The sequence below is a fragment of the Wyeomyia smithii genome, chromosome 1, assembly GCF_029784165.1.
Source record: "Wyeomyia smithii strain HCP4-BCI-WySm-NY-G18 chromosome 1, ASM2978416v1, whole genome shotgun sequence".
NCBI lineage: Eukaryota > Metazoa > Arthropoda > Insecta > Diptera > Culicidae > Wyeomyia > Wyeomyia smithii.
This window is the reverse complement of record NC_073694.1, coordinates 62,201,854-62,229,097: the sequence shown is the minus strand read 5'-3', so window position 1 is coordinate 62,229,097 and position 27,244 is coordinate 62,201,854. Positions and strand designations below refer to the sequence as shown.

The window sequence follows — 27,244 nt, the reverse complement described above, 5'->3', positions numbered from 1 at the left end:
GGTATGAGTAGTGGAATGCCATGGCGAAATCCAAGCTGTTCATCTGCAAAAATTGAATTTTTGTTGATGTGTGACATCATTCTGTTAAGAATAATTCTTTCAAACAGTTTACTTATTGAAGAAAGTAAACTGATTGGTCGATAACTTGAAACCTCAACTGGATTCTTATCCGGCTTTAGAATTGGAGTTATTTTTGTATTTTTCCATAATTTGGGAAAATATACAATTTTGAAGCAGCTATTGTAAAATTTTACTAAAAATTCCATTGTGCTCTCATGGAGATGTTTAATTAATATGTTGAAGATTCCACCGTCACCAGGTGCTTTCATATTTTTAAAATTTTTATTAATTGGTCGGCGTGCGACCAGACCGAACCAAGCGCCAAAAACATTATTTCGAGTAATCGGCGATCGAAGTTTACTCACCCCGTATGGTTTCTGCAAGCTGCTGCAGAGAACCTTTGTTATAATACCATTTTAAACTGTTCAAATTTCGTTTTTACATGAAAGATAGATTATCAATTTTACCATTCACTAGTGTTAAAAACTCAATTTTCAAAAAAATGGCGCTTGGTTCGGTCTGGTCGCACGCCGACCAATTGATTTAATTTATTTCAAGTTAGTTTCAATTATTTCTGTAGGTAATGAATTCTGAGAAGAAATTAAATCAATCGAATAGATTTTTACGTACTTTGTCATTAAAAATGTGGAACGTTTAAATCAAAGTTGTAATTTTCTGTGTACTTTTAGAAAAACAAGAATTAATCCACCTAGCGGTGTGACCTGGTCAGACCCGGATTTGAGGGGGGGTAAAGGGGGCAAATGGCCCGGGCCCCCTAGTCCTGGGGCGACCTTTTTTTTCTTGTCACCTTCCAGAACGTCACTTCTAAATGTTTTAAGAAAAAAGGGCCTCACAAACAAATTTGCCCCGGGCCCCCCACCGTCTAAATCCGGCCCTGGACCTGGTCTTTTTTTATAAAACCTATTATTTTTTCGAAATAGATCTAAACATATAAAAACGCAGCTCTGTCTGTCTGTCTTATTCATATAGGCTTGGAAACTATTGAACCGATCGGCGTGAAATTTTATATATAAGAGTTTCAGGGGCCGAGAAAGGTGACTAAGACAGTTCGAGATCCCTTCCTCCTCTGGAAGGGAAAGTCTAATGCAAATGAAACTCAAATTTCTGCACATCTCGAAAACTAACTAAGTAAATGGATGTTGGCATGTGGATGTTTTCAGGGGGAAAAAATATGTCCATAATGGTTCGACACCCCTCTCTCTTCTGTAGGGGAGGGGTCCTATACAAATGAAACACAAATTTCGCACAACATGAGATCTAATCAAGCAAATACAACTAAATTTGGCATGTGAATGTTTTTAGGGTCCTCGTGGTTCTGTGGTTAGCGATGTCGAACGGCTAGCTCTTCCAAACGGTTGTCAAGTCGGGTTCGATTCCCGATCAGGTCGAGGATCTTTTCGAGCTGTAAATTTTCTCGACTCAGCACTGGTTGTACTCATCCTACAACATGCAAAATGTGCCAAAAACATTATCGATAACGAATTCTCTCGACTAATCTAGTTGATCGAGACCGCATTAGCCCTCCAGGTTAGCTTGCGATGTTGTCTTGTGAATGTTTTTAGGGGTAACAAATATGTCCATAACTAGTTGACCCGTAGTGGCTAGCCACTTAAAAATGCATGTTGGACTATGACTTCTACTCACTACAAATACTGGTATTTATTCTAAAATGATAAAGCTTCTTCGAAAAATCTAGTTTGGAATCAAGATTTAACTATGACAATTCGACAATTCGATGCAGATGATCAACAAGAATTTTGAACTCAAATGTTAACTGTGAGAAACATCCTTCTTTCAGTGTATTATGAAAATGCTTGGATTGATCGTTTATTTGAAGACGAATGAACATCTTGCCTCCCATACGGAACCACTGCACAGAACATTTTTTTCCATTATTTAACCATTTTCGAAAAAAATTCTAATGATTGAACAATTTTAGTTTGAGCTGTATAATTTAAAATAAGAATTCAATTTTTCAATTGTATGATGTTACATTTCAAGTAAAACTTACAAAACAAACAAAAACAAAAGTGATCGAGAAAAACATAACAATTTGCAAAATAGTTGCCTACGATAAAATACTGAACTACTCCAAAAATCATTCACTCGCGTGCAAAAGTTTGCCTCTGTACTTTATAATAGTCATGGCAAAGCCTAGAATAACTGGGTACTGACGTCTCCTAATCATTATTGGGTAGTTCAAATCACTCTGTGATACTCCGGTATAACCTCACACATTATCAAATTCGCGCATGAAAAGCCTGTCCCCCGCGTTCCCTTGTTCCTGGTTTTAAACCTGAAATGTGTGGTGTAATGCTTGAATGTGTATCACGGTGTCAAAATTTCGATTATTATCGAACGAAAAATCGACCTCTGATTTTTTTTCGCAAAAATGTTGCCAACTGGATAAGAATCAAGGATCGGGAAGATAAAAAATATTTCATCGGCGATTTTTTTAAAAATTTGGATTTCAATTTTTTAGCGCAAATCTACAAAAAAAAATTCCCTCTAACTTCACTAATGTCAGTCATATAACATAGTCAGCAACCAGTGCATTTGAGGGTAGTGCTTTCCTTTTACTTTACTTTTAAAGCGACAGACCGATTATCGATCCAGTGCCGAATCCAGAATACGTCGCCATGTTCCTCGGTCTTGGGCTGCTATCCTCCAATCGCCCCTAACACCTATTTCGCGTGCATCCTCGTCGACAGCACACATCCAACGAGTGCGGGGTCTACCTCGAAGTAGAAGACTTTATCGGGATTCCTGCTAAATATAGCCTTCGCTTGACGCTCATCCGGCATTCTCGCTACATGCCCAGCCCACTGAAGCCTGCCGTGTTTTATCCGCTTGACTATGTCCGCCGATTTGTATGCCTGGTACAATTCATGGTTCATGCGTCTGCGCTCAAAAACACAAAGAGCTCGCCGATCAGCCTCTTTCAGCGTCCATGATTCATGGCCGTAGAGAGCCACCGGAAGAATCAGTGTTTTATAGAGTGCAAGTTTAGTACGGATTTGCAGACTGCGGGACCTTAGCTGGTTACGTAGTCCGTAAAAGGCCCTGTTTGCGGCTGCTATCCGCCTCTTTATCTCACGGCTAACCTCGTTGTCACATGTCACTAATGTTCCCAGGTAAATAAATTCGTCGACTACTTCAAATGTTTCCCCATCTAGCACCACCGCAGCACCAACATCCGACGGACTACCACGCTCTCTGCCAGCCACCATGTATTTCGTTTTGGCAGAGTTTATGACGAGCCCTAATCTCGCAGCTTCCCTCCTGAGAGGTCCGAAGGCCTCCTCCACAGCTCTACGGTTGATACCAATGATGTCGATATCGTCCGCAAAACCGAGAAGCATGTGCGACTTCGTAATGATGGTGCCGCTTCTCTGCACACCAGCCCTCCGTATAGCACCTTCCAATGCGATGTTGAACAATAAGTTCGACAGCCCGTCGCCCTGCTTCAAACCATCTAACGTCACGAATGAGTCCGATATCTCACCGGCTATCCTGACGCTTGATGTAGAACCTTCAAGGGTGGCACTAATCAGCTTTGTGGGAAGCCATGTTCAATCATAATCTGCCATAACTCATTTCTCTTGACTGAATTGTACGCTGCCCTGAAGTCTATGAACAGATGGTGCGTCTGCAAGTTGTATTCTCGAAATTTATCGAGGATTTGTCGCAAGGTAAACATTTGGTCCGTCGTGGAGCGTCCCCCTCGAAAACCGCATTGGTACTCGCCAACAAAGGTCTCCTGCAACGGCCTCAGTCTTTAGAACAGGATGCGGGAGAGAATTTTTTACACGGTATTGAGAAGAGTTATGCCCCGATAATTGCTACAGTCCAGGCGATGGCCTTTTTTGTAGATCGGGCATATGAGACCCTCCAACCAGTCCGAGGGCAATTCTTCATCAGACCACACCCTTAGCATGATCCGATGGATTGCACGATACAGCTGTTCGCTCCCGACTTTGAAGAGTTCGGCGGGAATGCCGTCCTTCCCAGCTGCCTTGCAGTTTCTCAGCTCTTTCACTGCTTTCTTCACCTCGTCCATGGATGGTGGATCCACAGCTTGACCATCATTCTCAAAAGTCATCCTGCTCCTTTCGACTCCACTGTTTCCCTCACCGTTCAACAGCACACTGAAGTGTTCCTTCCAACGCCTGGCCACCTCTGTTTTATCGGTTATCAGGTTCCCCTCCCTATCGTTGCACATGACAGGGGCTGACACGTTTCGATTCCTGATTCCGTTGACCTTCTTGTAGAAGCTCCTCGCATCGTGCCTGGAGAAGCAACCTTCCGCCTCCGCAAGAATACGCTCCCAACGCTGTCGTTTCTTCCGGCGATGGAGTCTCTTTTCAGCGGCTCTTGCATCTCGATATCTACCCATGCTCTGACGAGTCACAGCCGTGGCCAACATGTGACCCCTGGCGCGGTTCTTCTCTTCCGTCACTCGCTGGCACTCAGCGTCAAACCACTCATTGGGCGCAGCTGCCGCAGTTGTACCTAACACTTCTCGCGCTGTAGTGCTGATCGAACTGTGGATGTGCCTCCACTGTTCATTCAGGTTCCCTTCAAATCTTTCCTCAATCCGTTCATCAACTTTCTGCGAGTACTCTGCAGCCACTCCTTCAGTTGATAGCCGCTGGATGTTCAACTGCATCCTCCTCGATGCCTTGGATTTCAGCACGTTGGACAGCCGGGCGCGGATTTTGGCTACTACGAGATAGTGATCCGAGTCAACGTTCGGTCCTCTGAACGACCTCACGTCTGTAACGTCTGAAAAGTGCCGTCCATCAATCAGAACGTGGTCAATTTGAGAGCAAAGCTCTCCATTCGGGTGCATCTAGGTGTGCTTACGTATGTTCCGGCGTGCAAAATAAGTGCTACAGATAGCCATCCCCCTAGCTGCAGCGAAATTAACAAGCCTCAGGCCATTGTCATTCGTAGTAGAGTGGAAGCTTTCCCTACCAGTTACGGGGCGGAAGAAGTCTTCCTGCCCGACCTGTGCATTTACATCATTGTATGTCTTTTCCAGGAGCTCATAGAACTCCTCCTTTTCGTCATCGGGTTTCTCGTTGGTCGGTGCGTACACATTTATTAGGCTGTAGTTGAAGAATTTGCCCTTAATTCTCAACACGCATATACGGTCACTGATCGGTCTCCATCTAATGACACGCTTCATCTGTTTTCCAATTAGCACGAAACCGACTCCTATTTCTGCTTTCACGCCGCCGCTATAGTAGATGTGGTACTTAAATGAAGTGTCCGCAATAGGATCTACTGTCGGAATTCGCGTTCTCCCGATTTCGGCCACCGCACCTCTTGGATAGCTGCAACCTCCACATTCACCTTCCGCAGCTCTCTAGCCAGGATACTTACGCGTGCCGGTTCGAGTAGAGTCCTTACATTCCAAGTACCGAGTACAGACAAAAAGACGTACCACTCCATACAAAATTCTAAAAAACTGTGCTTCCGATTATTTTGTGCGACACGTACTGGACATATTCCGCAAATGATAAACTTTCAGCCTTTCTGCTGTTTCTGGCAGCACGGCACGCGACTGTCTACTGAGTTCAATGGCAAAAGGGCTGATGTGCACCACCGCTGCGGCGGGAATATTCTGCGTACCTGAAACTCATTTGAATTGACCGTTATTTTGATCCATGAATCACAGATAACAGACATCCAAGCTAATTTTGCTCCATGTGTAAAAAGACGCAACGGTTTTTTTAGCATGTCGCATACGCAGTATGGTGGCGCTAAGAACACTTAGTGGATTCGATAAAATCGATAGTTTTCCAACTCTTATCGATATTATCGCAATAAGAAATTTTGAATGTAGAAATGTGAATTTTGAATGTAGAAATTTTAAGCAGTCATAATTTGTACATAATCGACAATTTTATTCAATCCCAGTTTATATTTGCGATAACTTTGTTTGTTTTATTGTTGATATGAATAAAAAACACAAACCTCACAAAATCAGTGTTATATCGTTGCAAAAACAGCGACTCTACTATTTGTGAGAATTTTCATGCGTCTGGCAGCTTTGACTATAATCTAGTGCTTCCATCACTAAAGTGGTGGTAGTCGCAAGTTGCAGAAAGATGTCGTTAGCATTCCAAACGAGTAAGAATTTGAAATCTTACACCCGATTCCTGGAGTTTTTTGTTCTAGCCTGGATATCTGTTATCTGTGCATGAATATAAATTTCGATTGTTAACGAATTTTCATGTACCTCTCATTTTTTTTCGCAGAAATGTTGCCAACTGGATAAGAATCAAGGATCGGAAAGTTAAAAAATATTTCATATTTATTTAAAAGACGTTCAGCGCAAAAAAAATAAGATGTAACAATTTTTGTGGGATGCAGGAAAAACGTACGGGAATCCAGCAAACCAGTTTGTCTTTAGAAAATTTCCTCAATGTTCAATCTTTGTCGGATTAGGTAAATAAATTCAATAAAAAACAATTTTCCTTTGAAAAATTCAAAGTTTTTTATATTTAAGTATCTTTATTGGAGTCGTGGACGTGCATATCTCGATGCTTCAGACCTTGTTCGAAAGGGTGCGTCAGCAATAAGTAATTTGACAATAATTAGATCACATTCGACTTAACTTTGGACTTTCAGTACACCCCCAGATAACAACTTCCGCGCAAAACTCTAGGATACTTTTTATCATTTTCGTTATACATAGGCAGAAAGTGAGAAAAGAGCATTTTCTTCCACTGCTCGCCTATTCTTTTCGTAGATTTAGTTTTTTTGAAGCACAAGGCGCCAATCAAATTTCTTTTTTTGAAGCACAAGGCGCAAACCAAATTTTCGAAATGAAGTGACATTGCACTATCCTCAAATGCATTGGTTGCTGTGATTTCCTATGGTTAAATCTAGACAAACAGAGGTACCAAAATAACGGTCAATTCAAATGAGTTTCAATTACGCGGAATATTCCCGCCGCAGCGGTGGTGCACATCAGTCCTTTTACCTTTGAACTCAGTAGACAGTCGCGTGCCGTGCTGCCAGAAACAGCAGAAAGGCTGAAAGTTTATCATTTGCGGAATATGTCCAATACGTGTCGCACAAAATAATCGGAAGCACAGTTTTTAGAATTTTGTATGGAGTGGTACGTCTGTTTGTCTGTGGTAAAATGACTGACTTTATTGTTAATTTTTTGAACTTAAATGACACTGCACTACCCTCAAATGCACTGGTTGCTGACTGTGTTAATATGACTGACATTAGTGAAGTTAGAGGGATTTTTTTTTGTAGATTTGCGCTAAAAAAATTAAAATCCAAGTTTTTCCAAAAATTGCCGATAAAATATTTTTCAACTTCCCGATCCTTGATTTTTATCCAGTTGGCAACATTTTTGCGAAAAAAATCAGAGGTACATGAAAATTCGATAATAATCGAAATTTTGACACCGTGTGTATAAGGGTTTCAAAGGTAAATATACTAAGGTCTTTTTACGCAGATTTCGAAATTAACGCGTTTTTTATGCGGATTTCGGATTCTACGCAGATTTTTCAGAAAAGTCGTTTTTGACGCGGCATTTTTTAATTTTAAAATCGCTTATTTAGAATGTCTGAGGATCGTTCGTTTTATATTTTACCTTGATGTTCAGCTCAGTTCGTAGGTGGAAATAACACTGCTGTTTATTCTTTTTTTGAAGTATTTAGCAGAAATGGTTAAAAACCTTTAGCAAATGAAGTTTTCTACGCGAATTTCGGAATTAAAGTGGTTTTTTACGTCGATTTCGGAATTTGTCTTGTTCTTTTTTTTTTTAAAAAACAAATCAAATGCTTGGTTTTTGTAAGACAGTACCTATGTTGGATTTTAGAATAATTGAAACCTACATGGCGATTGAAATTGAAATAAAAATAAAAATCTAAAATAAAAACTATTAATCAAATTCAAAGTAATGACTAATAGTGTAAGCTTGCACTGTATCTGTATTTATAAAGCAATAACATAATATCTTATTATTTAATTACGTATAGACAGGTGATATTTGTTTTAAATAACCCATGATGTACTTGATTTTTTCATAGTTGGGTACCGTCTTATGCCATCTCTTAACAACCTAATTTTGATGAAGCTGTATGATGTTACAGGAAGAATTCATAATCAACTGATAGTGGTTTGGTTAATTTCAATTCTCTGGGTAATGCTGAATATTTATGATACTACGTTCCTTTTACATCCCGAAATCATCTTCCTCTCTTCAGCGAAGCATAATATTTTTGGCGGTTTTTCTCGATGCAACTGGATGAGAACATTTAGCCATGTGCGAATAATAACACGTGTGTCTAAGAAAGTTAAAACTCAGTTCACTCTGATTTCCTCACGCTTCAATGGGTCTGTATCAGGCAAGAGGAGGTGTGTAAAGGACTAAACGCAATCAATGGTAACTTGAAGTTGCTACACATAAAAAAATAACAAACTTTGGTGTACCTCAGGTAAGACAATTTTAGTATCTTGCGTTTGGCGTGTGCGTGACCACTGGCAGCTTACGAAACTATATATATTCCGATGGTTCGATACCCCTCTTTCTTCTGGAAGGAAAGAGATCCATACAAATGAAACACAAATTTCTGCACATCTCGAGAAATATTCAAGTAAATGGAACCAAATTTGATATGTTAAGGTTTTTTGGAGCAAGAGAAATTTTCATGGTGGTTTAACACCTTTCTCTCTTCTGGAAGAGACGACTGAATGGATGAAACTGAATGAATAAATGACTGAATGAAACTCAAATTTCTTCACAGCTCAAGAACTAATCAAGTCAATGGAACCAAATTAGGCATGTAGAGGTTTTTGGGAGCAAATAATGATGGTTCAACACCTCTCCTACTTCTAAGTGGTAAAACTCTTATACAAATCAAACACAAATTTCTATTGTGGTTTAACTGTTATCAGTACTCTGGAAGGGGGGAGGTCTCCCATACAAATGAAACAGATATTTCAACCAGTTTTTTTCGGAAAACAGCCTAAAATAATCGGGTTGATACACAGGAGCCAAAAATCGACACCAGACGCCATTTTTAAATTCAAGATGGAAACTTCCGTTCTCTAATATGGGTGTTTCCGGAATCAGAGTAACGCCCAGAGATCAGAAATTGCTATTTTGAAATCCAAGATGACGACATTCGGTTTCTGGAAACAGCCTGAAGTGACCAAATACCACCCAATTTGAGTATCTCCGGAACCAGAATGGTGCAAGGAACAAAAAATCGACCTCAGACACCATTTTGAACTGTAAGATGGCAACTTGTGGGAAACGGCCGAGAATGACCGAATACTAAGGGACCATTCATTAATGATGTCACGCGTTTAGGGGGGGGAGGGGGTTTCAATTATTGTGTCATTTTGTGACATATGGGGGAGGGGGGGGGGTTTGCTTGAGTGTGACATCACATTGCAACTAAAAAAAAAATTAGAGATCAACTCAGAACTATTTATGATATTTGCATCATTCATTTATAGTTCTACGATACCTTTTTTTGCTTAAGATTTGCTTTATATAAAAAAATGACAATTTTTTTCTCGCTAAAAAAGCATAATGTTGTTAATTCTGTTTTTACCGTGCATTATGATGGCTTTATGATGGACAGCACAATTTTATTAATTTTTAGTGTCTCTCAATCCAATCAATACAAAAATTGTGACTAAACGTAAATAAAAATGCTTGGTTATTGTAACATGTGGAGAAGATTTGGATTGCGAATTGATTGAAGAAGAGGAACTAAATATTGATGGTCTTTCAAAATTAGCCACGATGCTGAAGTTATTGTCTTGGCTTTCTATGTCGTCGATATGCGACTCCATTAGCAGCATCCTTGGACTAAGAACTAAACGCCTTTTCTAGTTATCTTCTATAATCTTCTTTTCCTTTTAGTTTCAGTATTTCTTTCAGTAAAATCGTTCTTATTAAGAAAAACCTAAATTAATCCACCTAGCGATCAGACCCAGCCTTTCTCATTCAAACTTTTATTTGTTTCAATAGATTTACATGAACGCTTCGATCCAATAAATGTATATTCACTCTTAAGGTTCTAAAATATTGATGTTGTAATCTATACATATAAAAATGCAGTTCGGTCTGTCTGTCTCCATATCTGATCCATATAAGCTCGAAAACTACCGAACCGATCGACGTGAAAATTTGTATGTAGGGGTTTTTGGTGCCGATAAAGATTTCTATGATAGTTAGAAACCCCTCCCTCTTCTGGGAGAGAGGGGTCCCATACAAATGAAACACAAATTTCTGCACATCTCGAGAACTAACCAACTAAATGGAACCATATTTGGCAAGTGATTGTTTTTAGTGGTAACAAATTTGTTCCATAATCGACCTTAGGCAACATTTTGGATTGTAAGATGGCAACTTCCGGTTTCTGGAAAACAGCCAAAATGGCCGATTTCCATCCAACATAATAATATCCGGATCTAGAACGATACTCAGGAGCTAAAATCGATAGGAATGTCATTATGAAATCCAAAATGGCGACTTCCGGTTTCGGAAAAGCAGCGGCAAACGAGCAAATACCACCCAATATGGGTATTTACGGAACCGTAATGATGCACTGGAGCCACAAATCGACTTTAGACAACATTTTGAATTGGAAGATGGCAACTTCCGGTTTCTGGAAAACGGTCTGAAATGGACGATTCCCATTAAATATGAGTATCTCCGGAACCATAAAGATGGACAGAAGCTAAGGATTGATCACATACACAATCTTGAATTTTAAGATGGTGACTTCCGGTGTCTGACAAACAGCCGAAATGAACAAATACCATTCAATATGAATGTTTTCGGAACCAGAATTACGCCCAGATAACAGAAATTGATTTCACAGGCAATTTTAAAGTCCAAAATGACGACTTTCGGTTTCTGAAAAACAGCCCAAAGTGACCAAATACCACCCAATATGAGTATCTCCGGAGCCAGAATGTTGCAAGAAGCTAAAAATTGACCTCAGACATCATTATGAATTGTAGGATGGCAACTTCTGGTTTCTGGAAAACAGCCAAAAATGGCCGATTTCCGTCTAACATGAGTATCTCTGGATAGAATGATACACAGCAGCTAAAATCTGGTTAGCGACTTCCGGTTTCTGGGAAACAGCCGAAAATGATCGAATAACACCCAAAATGGGTTTTTCTTCAACCAGAATGATGCTCAGATGCTAGAAATTATCTTAAATACCATTTTGAAATCCAAGATGGCGACTACCGGTTTGGGAAAAACAACCTAAAATAAACAAATACTATCCAATATGAGTATCTCTGGAACCAGAATGATGCATGTAGCTAACAATTGACCTCAGGCACCATTTTAAATTGCTAAATGGCAACTTCTAGGAAACAGTCGAAAATGACCGAATAATGCTCAATATGCATATTTCCATAATCGAGATGATGCATAGAAACCAAACATTGACCTTGGACACCATTTTGAATTCAAAGACGACCACTTTCAGTTTCTGGAAAACAACCAAAATAACTAAATACCTTCCAATGTGGATATTTCCGGTGTCAGATTGATGCCAGAAAATCTACTGAAAATGATCGAATACCACCCAATATGAATCTATTCAGAATTAAGGCGATGTACAGAAGCCAAAAGTCGAGAATGTTGTCATTTCGATAAAACCGATCATTTTAAACGATTTGTTGACTTTGATTATATCTTACGGCCGATTCGTCGTGCATTTGCAGACTTGGAACACATCGCAAGGAGTCAATGAGTTTGAAACATTAAAATAGTACGATACCACTTTTAAATTATGTTGAGGCCACATATATCGATCAAAGCTGGTATAGTTTCAAATAGTCTTTGAATTTCTTTTCTTTCCATAACTTTTGAGCCACATATCAAATTGTTATGAAGTTTGTTATTTGTAAGTTCGAGAGATGACTCGTTCGAATTGGTTATGTTCAAATAAGTCATGTAATCTTTGAGATAATGGATTTTCGTTGTTTTATTAACAATTTAATACATAACGGTTGCTTAAGTTCGATTATAATCAAATGAAATGGAAACGTACAGGGCAGCAAAACTTTGAAACCACGTGTTCAATCATAATTCATCAGTTGACCCTTAACTAGCCCGCTCATCTGATAATAATATTGATCAAATCGGATGTGTAGTTTCTGAGATAATGAAGTTTCGTGATTTTCACATTTCGGTACATTACAGACGAAGTTACAGTTCGATTATAGTAAAATTGAATAGGGTGTTATGAGGCAGCTAGACTTATTATTTGACACTCGTTTTGTGGAAATCGGGTCAGCCATCTCTGAGAAAAGTGAGTGAGTCCAAGTAGTCTTCGGAATATGCCTTTTTCATAGCTGGATTTCACATTTTTGAACATAACAGGAAAAGTAATAGTCCGATTGCAAAACAAATCAATTGGGTCTTATGGGGCAACTAGACCTTCCATTTGACACTGATTTTATGAAAATCGGTTCAGCCATCTATGAGAAACATGAGTGAGATTAAAAAGTCTTCAGAACACGTTTCTTTTCATAACTTTTGAACCACTAGTTCCATCTTTATAAAATTCAAAAGTTGAGGGTTTTTCAAGTAGCCCGTTCATTTGAAACCAATTTTGTTGAAATCGGTTGTGTAGTTTTCGAGATAATGATGTTTCATGATTTTTACATTTTGCTACATAACCTCCAAACTAAGAATCCGATTACAATGAAATTTAATAGGGTCTTATGGGGCAACTAGACCTTTCATTTGCAATTAATTTCATGAAAATCGGACCAGCCATCTCTGAGAAAAGTGAGTGAGAATAAAAATCTGCACATACACACACACGCACACACATACACACACACATACAGAAAATGCTCAGCTCGTCGAGCTGAGTCGAGTGATATATGCCATTCGACCCTTTGGAGCACTTTTATACTTTCGGTTTTGCAAGTGATTGCTATACCTTTCTAGGAGAAAGGCAAAAATGCATTCTCATCAAATTTCTCGATTTTCAATCAATTATTACCAAAGAAGAGGGAGGGGGATATAAAAAAGTGACGTAATTAAGGGGGGGGGGGTGGTGTCAAAGAAGTTGTGACAGCTTGTGACAAGGGGGAGGGGGGAGTTAATTTTTTCCAAATTTAGCGTGACATCATTCATGGATCGTCCCTAATCATTTCATATCATATTTCCAGAATTGATGTGATGTACAGAAGCCAAAAGGCGAAGATGTTATCATTCTGGTAAAACCAATCATTCCAAACGATTTGTCTTTTGACATTGGTCATATACAGTGGTCGATTCGTCGTGCATTTGCAGACTATGAACAAATCGTAATGAATCGATCAATTTGAAATGTTTAAATTTATTCAGTTAAACACAAGAAAGGGCGGGACGAGGTTTGCCCAGGGTTCGTTTTGCTCATCTTCCTCTTAAAGAGAAAACAGTTTTCTTCCCTCTTAACAACTGTGAGCTTACATTCAATGTGCATCACACCATCTGCTGTAGAGAGAGCGCAGAGTAATAGTTTTTCTGACGAAAAAAACGCTCCTAATTTGACAGAGCAAAAACCCAGTGAAACTCTTGTAAATTGCTCATCCGCGTACGCAAGAAAAGTGAAATAAATTGCTCGGCGATCAACTGAGCATTGCGTTACCGTTCTCATCGCTCTGGGGTGCGGCAAAAACAGTATAGAATCGAACTTTCTGCAGAATACGCACCTATGGTGAGTTGTGAATCTTCCTATAATATTAAATTCGAAAACGGTTAGGATGTGGCTTCAATGTAAACCTATTTTTTTGATATTTGGCCACCTTCTCTTCTAGTAAAAGAGAAGCTAACGAAAACTACTTCTTTTAAACTGAGAGAGCGAACAAATGTTTACCCCTAACACGCGATGATTAAAAGTGAAAAGGAACTATGCGACTGAAATACTCTACCCCTAAATGTGGATAGTTACTCACTCTGTGTGAGAGAAAGTCTAGTTCTCCAAGGGGTTTGGCAGGTACAGAAGGAAATTTGAGCAAAAATCAAGAGAACGGAAGAAGCCTGGGTTTGCCGGGTCAGCCAATTAGCATATAAACTTCAACTCTCATAAGAAAAAGCAACACTGCTAATTTCTACGCTTTTCTGCTCGAAATAATAGTGTACGTACATACGATACGAAATACGTACATACGATACGAAATACGATGAAATTATCAAATTCAAAACAAAAATAGCTACATTTGCCGAAAAATGCAAATTTAGGTTTTAAATACAAAAATAATCTTTCTGACAACACTTCCGGTCAAAAACAATATTTTTTCTGGATTCCTTGCTTTGGTTTCTTTAAGGATAACAATCAGTCGGACGTCTTTCGTCTATAAATTGTAGGAAATAGAAAAAAGTGATTTTAACGAAAAATGCGTTATCTCGCAATAAAGAGGGGGGGATGAATAATTCCCCCAAATTTGAGCAAAATTTGTTTGTGCTTCTTCGTGGTCACTTCGTATGAATTAACCCATATGGTAGCTGGGAATGCTGGGTACAAAAAAAAATAAAATTGGGGACCCCTCTCTTCCCATCCTGCAGGGAGGGAAGCGTTTTACCCAAATGTGTTCAAAAAATTTAAAACTATAGATACTATTGATAATAATATATTCTGGTAGCTCACAGATGACATTGTTCTTGTACCATTTATCAATGTTCCGCAGCTTTTTTATTCTAAAGAACAGATACATCACTTTTCTTATTTTATTTTGCATTCTATTGAGTAGATAACACTTCTGAAGTTGACAACAAAAAATTAAAAAAATAAACAAATAAGCAAACAAGAGTCACCTATATAAAACAAAACGGAAAGTTCATAGAACATGGTGACAAGCTTACTGCATATAGCGTTAACATATAATAATATGTAGATCACGATTTGAAATATATTGTGTTGATTTGTATAAAACTATAAAGGTTAGTTTTGAATCGCCTTCAAGTATAAGATTATGTTAAAGATGTGGTCTTATTCAGTAGTGAAATATTGAGGATTTTTTTCCATCTCCAATCATACCCGGAAAACTTACACAGGTCGCATTTTTTTACAAAAATAACGTAATATGTCCAAAGCAATTCGGGGAAAAAATATAATCCGAAATAAAATTGCACTAAAATTTACTTGAAGGACCCCAGAGCATAATTAATTTTATACTTTTTTTCAATTTTTTACTCATTCAAAAAAATCTGCACTCTTAACTTTTTGAATCATAAGCAGTAAATTAGTTGACTGCAAAATGTTCTGAGTAATTCCTGAACCTCGTTGTCAAAAAGTAAAGCAGAAAGCTTAGAGGTACTAACATTCCACTGTCAGGACTTTATTGGACCAGATCTTGCAGCCAACTGTTTTTATAAAGGACAATGATTCCAAACCTGCACTGAAATTTTGTGTCCGCTCATTTCTAAGCTTTAGAACCAATTTATTTGGTCCAACAAAATGGCTTTGAATGAAAAATCAAAGAATTTTTATGAGGCAAAATTGTTTTGAGAGTTATAGTTTTCTATAGCAATAGCCTAAATCAAGAATACTTCAAAACATAGTACCATTTGAGTGCGTTCCTAAAAAGTCGTTTAAATTTCGCTAAAATGTCGGCTCTCTCCGCAGTTGCACTAGCAGAAAGTTGTAGCATCTAGAGCAAATAACGCATGCTAGAAAAAACTTCCTAGTTGCTAACAGAAACCACAATGGATGGAACTTTTTCCTACTTTCTGGGCAGTTTAACGCAGCTTTAATATTTTATTCGTTCCAGTTTCGTATTGCGAAATAACACAGAACCTTCTGGTTCTGTCGATTTATTTCTCGAACAAGTTCATGAACTACATAAAAGGCAATACATTTGTCTAAATTTATTGCGTTCATAGAACACGTCACGAACTTGAACAAGTTGTATGTTTTTCATAAGCGTTTATAATGAATGTTTGCAGTTTCCAATAGTCTACTGGTTTCCCAGTACGAATGAACGAAATAGATTGTGTTATCGAAAAAGTCGATTCATGTTAGAATAATGAAACGATCAATGAAAAGTAACACGAACCGTACCTGTCGATCAGAAACAATACAATCCGATGCAGTTGCAGAGAAAAAAACGTGCCCGGTCACATTCACGCCGTAAGGAAAACCGCGACGCGACGTGCTTCACTTAATAATTAATTATTTATCCATGTTGCAATTATTTTCTCATTTGCAACCAATACCCACTCAGACTTGTTTTGCGATGCACCGGACCGCTGCGTGCATCATGCACTCGTGCCTCGATCAACGGTGGCGACACTAAGTAATCAACCGGATCGACCTTGGTGGCTTCCGCTCCTATTGTTCACTTTTTTTTGCTCCCTTCTTTATCAGTAGTCACTAAGTTTTATCTTGTCATCTTGCAGCCCCACCCGACGAAGATCGCGAGGACGAGTTTCGAGCTCCGCTGTATAAGAATGCTGAAATTAACGGTATCACGGTGCGGATGAAATGGTGCGTAACGTGCAAATTCTACCGGCCTCCAAGATGTTCCCACTGTTCGGTGTGCAATCATTGCATAGAGGTGAGTATGCTGTGCATCATCCACTAGCTGTACGCTTTAATGTATCTCCTTTACACCCCACAGACTTTCGATCATCACTGTCCATGGGTTAACAACTGCATCGGTCGTCGAAATTATCGGTTCTTCTTCTTCTTCCTGATATCGTTGTCGATTCACATGCTAAGCATCTTTTCACTCTCCCTGATCTATGTGCTACAGAAGGAGAAAGATAAGCTAACCGAGGTGGAGCCGATCGTGGCGTGAGTATCTTCGCGTGCCGCCTGAAATTGTCGTATGCTAATGTGCTTGCTTATGTTTATCAGTATGGTCCTGATGGCAATCGTCACCCTGCTGGCGATCCCCATTTTCGGTTTAACCGGATTCCACATGGTACTGGTGTCCCGGGGGCGCACCACTAACGAACAAGTCACTGGCAAGTTCAAGGGAGGTTACAATCCGTTCTCGCGAGGATGCTGGAACAACTGCTGCTACACACAATGTGGTCCACAGTATCCAAGGTTTGTCAGTCAATTCGCTGTTTCACGTTCAAGCTAATCTGTTCTTTTGTTTTTAGTCTGTTGAAGCCACAGAAGTACGTCGCGCGGCGGTCGAACAAGGAAAACCAATCGATTAGTACAATCACAAACGACGGCGGTCCGGGAGGTGGAGGCAGTAACTCCAGTCGGCATCTGAATTCTCAACAACAGCAGGCGCTTAGCGCTAGCGGTTCTGGTGGCAGTAGCCAAGGCATCTATGATAACAGCCGCCATACGCAGGTAAAAACCTATATGGATCATGGCAATGGTCACGGTATTCGTACGGTTGGATCCAGCCATTACAGTAAGGTGCGTAGACTTTGATATCCTTCCTATATATTTGCGCTTGTTCATTTTTGCTGCTTGATTTTTTTCTGTTTGTAACATTTGAGTTCCAGTTACATTACCAAGATTAACATAGAGTTTTTATCATTTTTTGTACCATTCTATTGTTTCCGCTGAACATGTATATATCTCTAGTTTGTTTTTTTTTTTCTTTCTTCGTTTGATTTCTTTTTGTAGTTGACAGAGCGATCCGTAACTTAGTGTATACTCAGAGAAAAGATTGATTTTTTTGTTAAGAAACGTTGTACAAAAACAATTTCTCGTGTAACTCATACACACACGCGCGCTGCATCACAAATACCCACCATCACACTAAGTGCACGCAGAGAAAAAAATGTCCGTTTGTTTTTCGATTTTATTCTTAAAACTACTGTCCTACTTGTTTGGTCGGCGAGAACAGAGACGAGTTCCCCGGGAAAGCAGAGAAGAAGCCGCTATGCTGCATCATATCATTCGCCTTCCTTTTCTTTTAATTTTTTAATGTGATACCGATGTTAATATATGAGTGATCAGCACTAAAGATACACACACATTGTTTCGAGACGATATGTGTGTTTAGTAGTTTAGAAAACGCTTCATCCACAGCGCGCTTACCACTTAATAATTCGATATCGAATCATATCTGCGCAACAGATGAATTATAATATATATTTTAATAAGTAACAATTTGTCCCCGAACTGAATTTACTTGTAATTTGTTTAAGTTGAATTATAGGAAAGAAAATATTGTTTCTCAGAGTGGAAATAAATCAAGCTATAAACGCAATGATTCTGTTTTAATTTATTTTCGTTTCAAAAATTGGTCAAGTAAATAACACTTTCAATTCATACTGATCGTGTAACCATCAATTTTTTTACTAGAGTAACTTCATCTCTGTTTCTCTGTGTGGTCGTCGCTCACCGGCTTTGATGTTTCTTTACTTTAACGACTCTACAATCTGTGACTTATATTTTTTCGACCTTAAATTTGCACTTCATTCAAGACTGAAATCGTTCATAAATTACAATAGAGTGCACTTTGCTTGCAGTTTTTACTAACTCAATCTATAACGTCTCTGTTCGAACCACAAATTGGAACGCATATCAGATTGTATTATTTCTTCATTTTTGTTCCGTAGCACCGCACCGTATAGTTTTCTCAATTTTACTTTGTATTATTTCAGTAGGTAGTACCGTTTATGGTTTCGCTCATCGGACTAATTTGGCCTATAACCAATATAACATGAAACGTATATATTCTTTATAAATATATGTACTTATACTCTCTGTAGCTCTCATACTCTCTCGAATCATTTTTGAACTCTAGAAACATGTTCCTCGAGAAGGAGGTAACCGTACTAAGTCATTTTTTACACACTAGCTTGGTGTTGGTTTTGCATAATCTTTGTCGGCATTACTGTGTATTCTGCTTCCTGTTGCATGTGCTTTTACACCATAACGAAGGTCTCAAACTGTTTGGGTATAGATGAGGCCATCTACCAACGTTGATTCGTTACCTTTCTCAGGCTTTCGCTCTTCGCATGGTGTCGGGGATATTCGTATGTACTTGTTTATACGGTGAAGATCTCCAATGATGACAGTTTCTCCTAGCTTGGCGCGATGCTATGCAATTAGAGAGCATTTCAACGTTCGATTATCAGTACTAAATAAAAAATGTCGCAACAAATAGTTATTTTTATTCATTGTTTTCAAATGCTAACAATTTTTTCCTGGAGTGAAGTGAATTATAGTAAATAGATAGTAAAATATTTTGTAATTCAGGTGAGGTGAGGTCACTTGAGAAAAGAACCTTTTAGTAAAGTTAAAGTTTTATCTGTGACAAGATTTTCCATGGAAATTTTCGTTGAGACGCATTATCAAATGATTCCTCGATGTCAAGAAAACTGTTAGTGAGATTTTCTTGGCGTGAAGAGATTTTTCGTATTTTCCCACTAACATGTGTTTAAATGCCTACGTAACTTCCCTGTGAAGATGATTTCTATGTTGATATCGCAGCCACGACTCACAATCACGCAAATTGCACTTACTTTGAGTTATAGAATTATTTATTTCAGGTCGACTTGACTGTGTATATTTATCGGAAAGGCAAAATTAGAATCTACAACTTTGCGACTACGCTAAATAAATCGACTAGACGCTATAAATATTTTTTCAGCGAAATCGGCAATCACATGTAAAAAAAAAGTTTTATTCATTTCTCTTGGAATGCTTCCATACAAAGCTTTAAATATAACTTTTGATACTATGATGTTATGCGGGTAATTCATACGTTCCGATGACATTAAGCTAGGATGTAGGTGAAAGGCGCTAAGGAATCCAGTTACACTTTCTGCTCTTTTGGACCACAGTGTACCTGGGCAGAATTTGCAATAAGTTCGTCGTCAAATAAACAAAAATACTAGAGAAATTGTTTATTTTTCAACAAATTTCTGCATTATTAAGATTTATTTTTATGACTCCATCCATAATACGTCACTCAAAACGACAAATGTGTTTAATTCAGCATATTTTTTGTCTTAATTTTAATTTTACAAATATACATTACGCGAAAACACTCACGGTCTCCAATCAACTTGATTGTTAGAGGTACACGTTGTCATAACTCACTTTCCGGACTTGACACTTACCCTCTAGTGGATGGTAAACCTAGAAAACATCGGCTATTTTTACAAATGGCCGTCGCTTCCGACAACAAGTCGACGTATTAGCATTCCGTGTTTCAACCTTCAGTGAGCTTAACCTTCTCACCGGTTTGTTGGTATTATTCACAAATGTTCCTTCGATGACTCTCTAATTGGTAGGCTATAGGACTACTTCGGCAGCGGTCTTCTTCGTAAAGGCTTCCTGTCGCATTCTAATGTTAACCATACAGTTCCAATAAAGTTTAATTCTGCAAACCTATTTCGGGATTTTTTGAAACATAAATCTGAATACCACGAGATCACTGCCAGGCAGAGCTGCGGAAAGTCAATATCATACTACTGACATTACGCCAAAATGATGCAACACCAAAATCAGCCAACTACGATGCATGGTTCATTACAAAAGAGTTTACGATGTTTCGATGATTCTGTTAGCGTCAACTCTCACTCTCATTTTTTTCTTGCTATCTTTCTCCATCATTCGGGTATGGCTGTACTGAGATTGAACCAGCAGAAACATCAAGTTCATTTTGACAGCATGATGTTATTAGGATAGCAAACATAAAATCAATGATTTTTCTTCAATTGATATGTATGATATTGATATATGGTCGGCGTGCGATCAGACTGAACTAAGCGCCGTTTTCTCAGATTGAGTTATTGACACCCAGTGGATATGAGTAGTAATAATCTATCTATTATGAAGTAACGAAATCGTTTGAGCATTTGATAACGATATTATAACAAAAATTTTTTGTAGCAGCTTGCCTACACAGCAATCGCGGCGGTAAATGTCTTTCGACGCTTGGTTCGGTTTGGCTGCACGCCGGCTAAAAGCATTGTCAATAAACAACTATTAAGGCTCGAATACACACACGGCGTAATGACGCCTTCTCCATACAAATTATAAGGCGTAAACGCGTCTTCCGTTGGGACGCCTTTCAACCAGAACCTTCTAGCTTTGTCTTCTAGTGAAGAAGGTAGTCGTTCGCCGCCTTCAGCTGCGTACTTGACTGCCTTTCGTGTAGACGCATCGTGCCTTCCACGCGGTCTTGTGTCGCCTTCTTTTGGCGAAGGCGCTGGCACGCCGTGATTCTAGAAGTGTGTTGCCTCATTTTTTCTTCCAACAAACATAAACAAATATGAATTAGGTGGCATGACGACAAGAAGGTTAGCGCACGGCGGAGTTCGAGACGGCGTGATTGCTCCTTCCGTGTAGACGAGTGGAAGGTGGCAGATGCTAGAAGGCACATTAAAAGGTTTTAAGAAGGTACTGACAATTTTCGTCAGGAAGGCGTTGTCACGCCGTGTGTGTATTCGGGCCTTTACTTCGTTTTGTAACTGAGCGTATTTAAGTTTGGTACATTTTGAATCTGTATGATCATTCATTTTTATTCTCAGTAGAGAATATGCTTTTTAACACCAATTGTAATAAACACAACACCAATTGTAATAAACAAATTCTATTAATTTTTTTCAAATGATCTCATATCTGAAAAATAATACAGTGATCACCCGATTATATCTCACCCTGATGATTTTTGGCGTGGTAAAATAGGGAAAGTGATAAAATCGGGAAATTTTTAAAATTTTATTTTTTTTTATTGAAGATGTTAAATCAATAACTAAATACGTAAAATCAGCGATTTTAATTTTTTTTTGGAAAATTTATCTGTACAAACATATGAAAAAAGCTGCAGTTGTTTTTTCATAAATCGATATATCTGAATAATGACAAAGGATAGAGAAAAGTTGTCAAGGGATGAATTTGAGAAAACTGTCTGAGCTTTTATAAAAAATATTTAAAAAATTCAATTTGAGATCCTGTACTGAAAAAAAAAATTAAAAACAAAAAGTGACTATAAAAAATCCATCATCACTTTTTTTTTAAACATTTTTTTAGATAGATAATTCAGTTGCCTAAAACTTTTCTGAACAAACCTAAAAAAATAAAAAACCTAAAAAGCAAAATATTAGATGTTCCCACAACACTAATCTTTACCGAAGACAGCTCATATCTCTCACATATTGCAACCAGAAAAATCTTAAAATGTAAATAACGATTATATTGCAAGCAACTTCATGTTGCTTGCAATATATAAGAGATAGAAACATGATGTCTTCTGTGAAGTTTCTTGTTTTGAGATCACCTAATACTTTGCTTAAGACACCAAGCGTCTATCTTTATCTAATGAAAAAGTAAATATTCTATCTCACTTTTAGGAGGATTGATCACCCAGCTTTTTTCATCAAAAGATGCGTTTTCAAATATTTTGAAACTTCTCCGAACATATTATACGGTTATAATAAACATTTGTATCACTATTCAATTATTCGCACGGTAACAGCAAAATGTAACATTGTGCATCGGTTTAAATGTAAACTGCATCCAGAATGATACACAGAATTATGAAAAATATCTTAAATATTGAAGCGTAATAGAAAATCAGTTCACCCTGACATTTTTTAATGAAATGTTTTATGATGATAAAATCGGGTGAAAAATGTGATAAAATCGGGGGCAGATAAAATCGGGTACAGATATAATCGGGTGATTACTGTATTCCATTTTTAGTTGCTCTTTGAGTTTATGAATTTGACTCTTGAATATCGTGCTTGTTGTAGCTTAAACCAAAAACAGTGTTAGTTCGCGGCAAAAAATGAATCGCGGGTGGCAAAACAGAAAACTTTTAACTATGTATGGGTATGTATATTTATATACAGATCCTGTTAAATTTTGGCACGGTTCAACTTTGAAACTGTTCAATTTCAATTTCAGTCATGTTTGGTTTTGTAACAAAATCTAGTTAAACAAATATTAAATTAAAATCGATCATCCAAATTAATCTCATTTCAATGATCTTACCAATAACAGAACAAACGCTAGCGTAGTTATCCCAATACAGCAAAGCAAATCAAATTTAAAAAATCCTGATAGCAACAAACTTCAAGCTGGCACTGAAATAATCACGCTACTGAACCGATTTTTGATGTTCCAAAAATCACCTAGATTTGCATTGCAGTGATATTTCCGAGTAAACTCTGTACATTCACGACGGTTGACAATGAAAACCCGAAAATGGCAACCAAAGAGACAAGATATTGATTCACTTGTCGGATCTCCACGCTTACTGTGATCAGCGTTGCCAGGTATCCAGATTTAGCTGGATTATCCAGATTTTTGAACATGTATCCAGGTAGACAGCTTTGATGTCCAATTATCCAGATTTTTCATGGATGATCCAGATTTTATCCAGATTTTATTTACTCTGTTCCGCAAAAAGGTCATCACTTCAACTTTGGCGCGAAATTTTGCAATTTTGTCACCTCAAATTTTGCGTACTTCAAGACTTTTATCCGAAAAATTAACCTTTCACACCACGAAATGACCGCCAGATTTTTTCCAGATTTTTATTTTGCCTTTTCCAGATTTTAAAAAAAATGACCTGGCAACGCTGACTGTGATGGTTACTGGCTATTCATTAGAGAAAAAAACTTTCATATGTGATGTTCGAATATACTATGTATTTAAACTTCTGCTGATTGTAAAAAAACTGTCGACTTATTTTAATTATGACTGCTACTTCTGTTGACACCTAATTGCATCCTTCTCCGAACATGACGGCACCAGTATTTTAACAAAAACCGAATTGAGTTTTCACAATATGTATTGAGGTTTAGTCACGGTCTTTTTGGTCATGAAAAGAAACTGGAATTTTTTTTTTTTTTGAGAGTAGTTTTCCTCGCAGGTTGCAATAACTGAACTGTAACTGTAATCTTGTTCAAACCCCGCTTAACGTAAGCTGATTACAATTCTACCGCTTCGTATTATCGCGTATTCCCCTGTCCTTTTCCCAATGTCCATCCCATCGTTAGAAGAATTTGTTTAGTTTGTTTCGTACTAGTGTATACGACAAATCCAAAACAAAGGTAAGTTTATCTGGTTTTGATTGGTGACCTTGCTCGATCTATAACCCCGCCGAGGCGTTTGTCACCCCGCTAAGCGTAGTAGCGTAGACACACTCCCTATTTGCTTTTACAGTACGCTTCCTGTCTGGTATGTAAAGCGCAACCCCCTTTCCGTTCCAGGTCTCGAAGCAAATTCAAGAACTACAGCTACCACAAGTTCCATCCACAAGTGTGCGATTCCTTCCAGCGCAGCTTTCCAGTTCATCCTATTCAACGCTGGGGACTGGTAGCAGCTACGATAGCTTAGATCTGGCAATCCATAATGGGGCAGCCCAACTGGGTGCGCTCCATAGGATTAACCGATTTGGTCCCCACCAGCTTGCGTTCCAACTGTTGGCCGTCGGGTCGCCCTTGAGCGGTGACCTCGAAGATAGCTCCGATGATAGTTTTTTCGCTTACACCAAACGCTTTCTCCCGGCTGCAAGTGAAAAATCATGAAACATGACAACCACTGTCGCTGGGCTGTGCTTTTTCCACACGAGAATGGCTTGTATATATGTGTCGAGTTGTCTGAAAGTAGAGTTGTATATTATAATTGCCGTATTCGTGAGAATTGCTCCGTTATTTTTGAGAAACAAAATAGAAAATTAAACGCTGGTAAATTGTGCTCCAAATGTGGTAATCAATTTTATAAATCTTCCACAGCTATCTCCTGGTCGGGAATGCTCCGATATTGATATGGAACCGCAAGCTTCGCAGAGCCGAGATTGTGAGCCGACACCACCACTGCAGCGACATGGTTCAAAAAGCAACTTCTTCCTGCCGCCGATAGATGGCAACGGAGGCATCAACATGAACGGAAGCCAAGGTCAAGGTGGCAACGGTGGAGGGGACTCCCCTCGACATATACGTATGTACCATCCAAGGCACAGCCCGCATCCTCGTCAACGTGGACTAGATCCGTCCCGTAGCTTCACGCCCGAGGGCCTTTCACCGGATCAACCTCCGCCGATGATTACTATCCAACAGCAGCAGCAACAACCAAACCAGCAGGGTATTTCACGTGGTACATCGGCAACACCGACAATGCAACAAAGGATCAAGGCGCTTGGTGTGGCTACTCCCTTGGCAATGTCTAGTCCCGTTAGAAGGTAGGTCTTCAGTTCTTTGCTGATTCCCTGCCACTCTCAAAGTCAGAATTCAAAGCTTCATTCTCCATATCTATCTTGTGTACATGCATCATGTAACCCAATGTTAACTATCTTATTACACTGACGTTTTACGTTGCTTATTTTCTCTTTCTCTCTTAACACGTCAAAAACCTGTCCCCATTCCTACGAATCTTGTTTTACTACTACTGACCGGCAAATACCGACACCATTAAAATCTCCAATTCAACGGAGCAGATGGACGTAAGCCGATAAAGCGTACTTTCACCTCACTATCAGTAAATAAATGATCAGAGATACGTTTATCTGGTCAGTCTTTACCTGACCCAAGTCGTCCTTACCATCAAACCGTATAGTTACCGCGTCCACAAGTTGTTCATAGAGATAAACCCACCTAGAATTGCAAAAGCAAGCACCACGCACTCTCACAACGCCCTCATATAATAGCACAGAAACATAAAGCGTCTCATTTCCGCGTGGTGGCGCTATGCCACGCTCCGCGGGAATGTAGACAACAACTGCACAGATATAGCAACCAACACCCGCGCGCTGGCTGTACGAAGTGCTTTCTCCGGATGTTCATTTCGACAACCGCCACGAGCAAGAGCAGGATTGAAAGAAATGCCCGACAATTTCCCGATTCCTCGCGTGGTTTCCGTTAGACCTACCCAAGCAGCCTAATTCTGATCTGTATCTTCTGTTCAAATTACTACCAGATGCCAGATCGTTGGCTTCTGGACGCAAGCCATACGGAACTTACCTTCTACGGTCTCCCTAGCTGCTGGTAAATCAATGGTTGTTTGCTTTCAGATCTGTTTCGTTTCTGTTACTTTTGTTTTTTGAGCGTTTTACAACCTCTCTTGCAGTTTTCTGTGTTCGCCTTGTGGTCTTGCTTTTAGGACTAGTAGAGTGCTAGAGTATACATTTAGTCTAACTGCGCGGCAGCTCCTTTTGCTGATGTTCGAATGGGATGAAATGATTTTTTTTCTATTATTCTCGGAATTTATGTGCCTGAATAATTTGCTGTTCTACAAGATACATTGTAAATACATTCACTGGGTGCTATAGCTATTGAAGTGTGCGAAAATGAATTCGGAAGGTCATGACAAGTTTGAGATCTCACAGCTTGGCTCAGTTTCGAAATATGAAGCTGAAATTAAATTTTTTCCTAGAAGTCTCAAACTGTTTTAGGAGAAATAAGTAAAATTAAGCTCTGTCGATCGAAAATTTGTCAATACTCGAAGTCACAAGTTCGCCATGCCTGTTTTGGAAGTGACTGTTGGTTCTATAGTTATAACATACAGTAAAAACATGTGCCATATTATTTTTCTTAATTGTTTATTTTCGTGAACTTGATCCATGAACATTCTGAATGAGTTCACTATTCATGTCCTCATGTTTCAATTCTCTTTTTTAACTTATGGTAAATGATTTAAAAATTGCGCCTTGAATATTTTTCATTGTCAGTCTCTTGCATGTGACTTGGAATCCAAACAATTTACTATGCGATGAGGTCATAAAACAAAAACAAAATTACCCCTATGAAACTCATCAATCATTGGAACGAATTTCGCTTTTTTTTTTCTTTCTAAGCAGTGACCAAGATATTAGTCCTTACATTCATGTTGAAGTTTTGTGCAAATCAGGTTTGAGCTAGAACTCGAAAATGGATAATTAGGCCATTAGATCACAACTTTTATATACTCACAATTAGTGTGTCGAATATAGCTAAAAATCAACGAATCGATTCTTCTACTTATCAAAAATTCAAAGTTTCAAAAATCGACCAACTTCTCGATGACTGACACAAATTGATCGCGAAGAAATCACACAACAGACGCTTTGAACTGGTCCTGTTAAACTAAAATATATTCCTTCTTTGCCTGTTTTACACAAATTCGCACTTTATTGTACTTTACGACCTTCAAAAGGGCATTACTTAAAAACATGCTTGGTTTCGCTCTTTTGCTCTTTGAACGCTCACTAGGCTGTATTTTGTCAAGGAGGCAGAATTCGAACA

The 27,244-nt window shown here is 38.7% G+C and overlaps 1 protein-coding gene across 2 annotated transcripts in view; it reads left to right on the top strand.

Moving 5' to 3' along the window:
• Positions 1-27,244, top strand: part of LOC129723353 (palmitoyltransferase ZDHHC8) — an 88,163-nt gene that overhangs the window by 37,314 nt on the left and 23,605 nt on the right. The window contains exons 3-7 of one of the 2 annotated variants that reach the window (XM_055677646.1): positions 16,487-16,644; positions 16,708-16,883; positions 16,947-17,141; positions 17,198-17,399; positions 24,761-25,206. In XM_055677646.1, the coding sequence (XP_055533621.1) occupies positions 16,487-16,644; positions 16,708-16,883; positions 16,947-17,141; positions 17,198-17,399; positions 24,761-25,206 (1,177 nt within the window). Of the gene's footprint in view, positions 1-16,486; positions 16,645-16,707; positions 16,884-16,946; positions 17,142-17,197; positions 17,469-24,760; positions 25,207-27,244 lie in introns of both variants that reach the window. The other variant, XM_055677570.1, reaches the window with a different exon arrangement.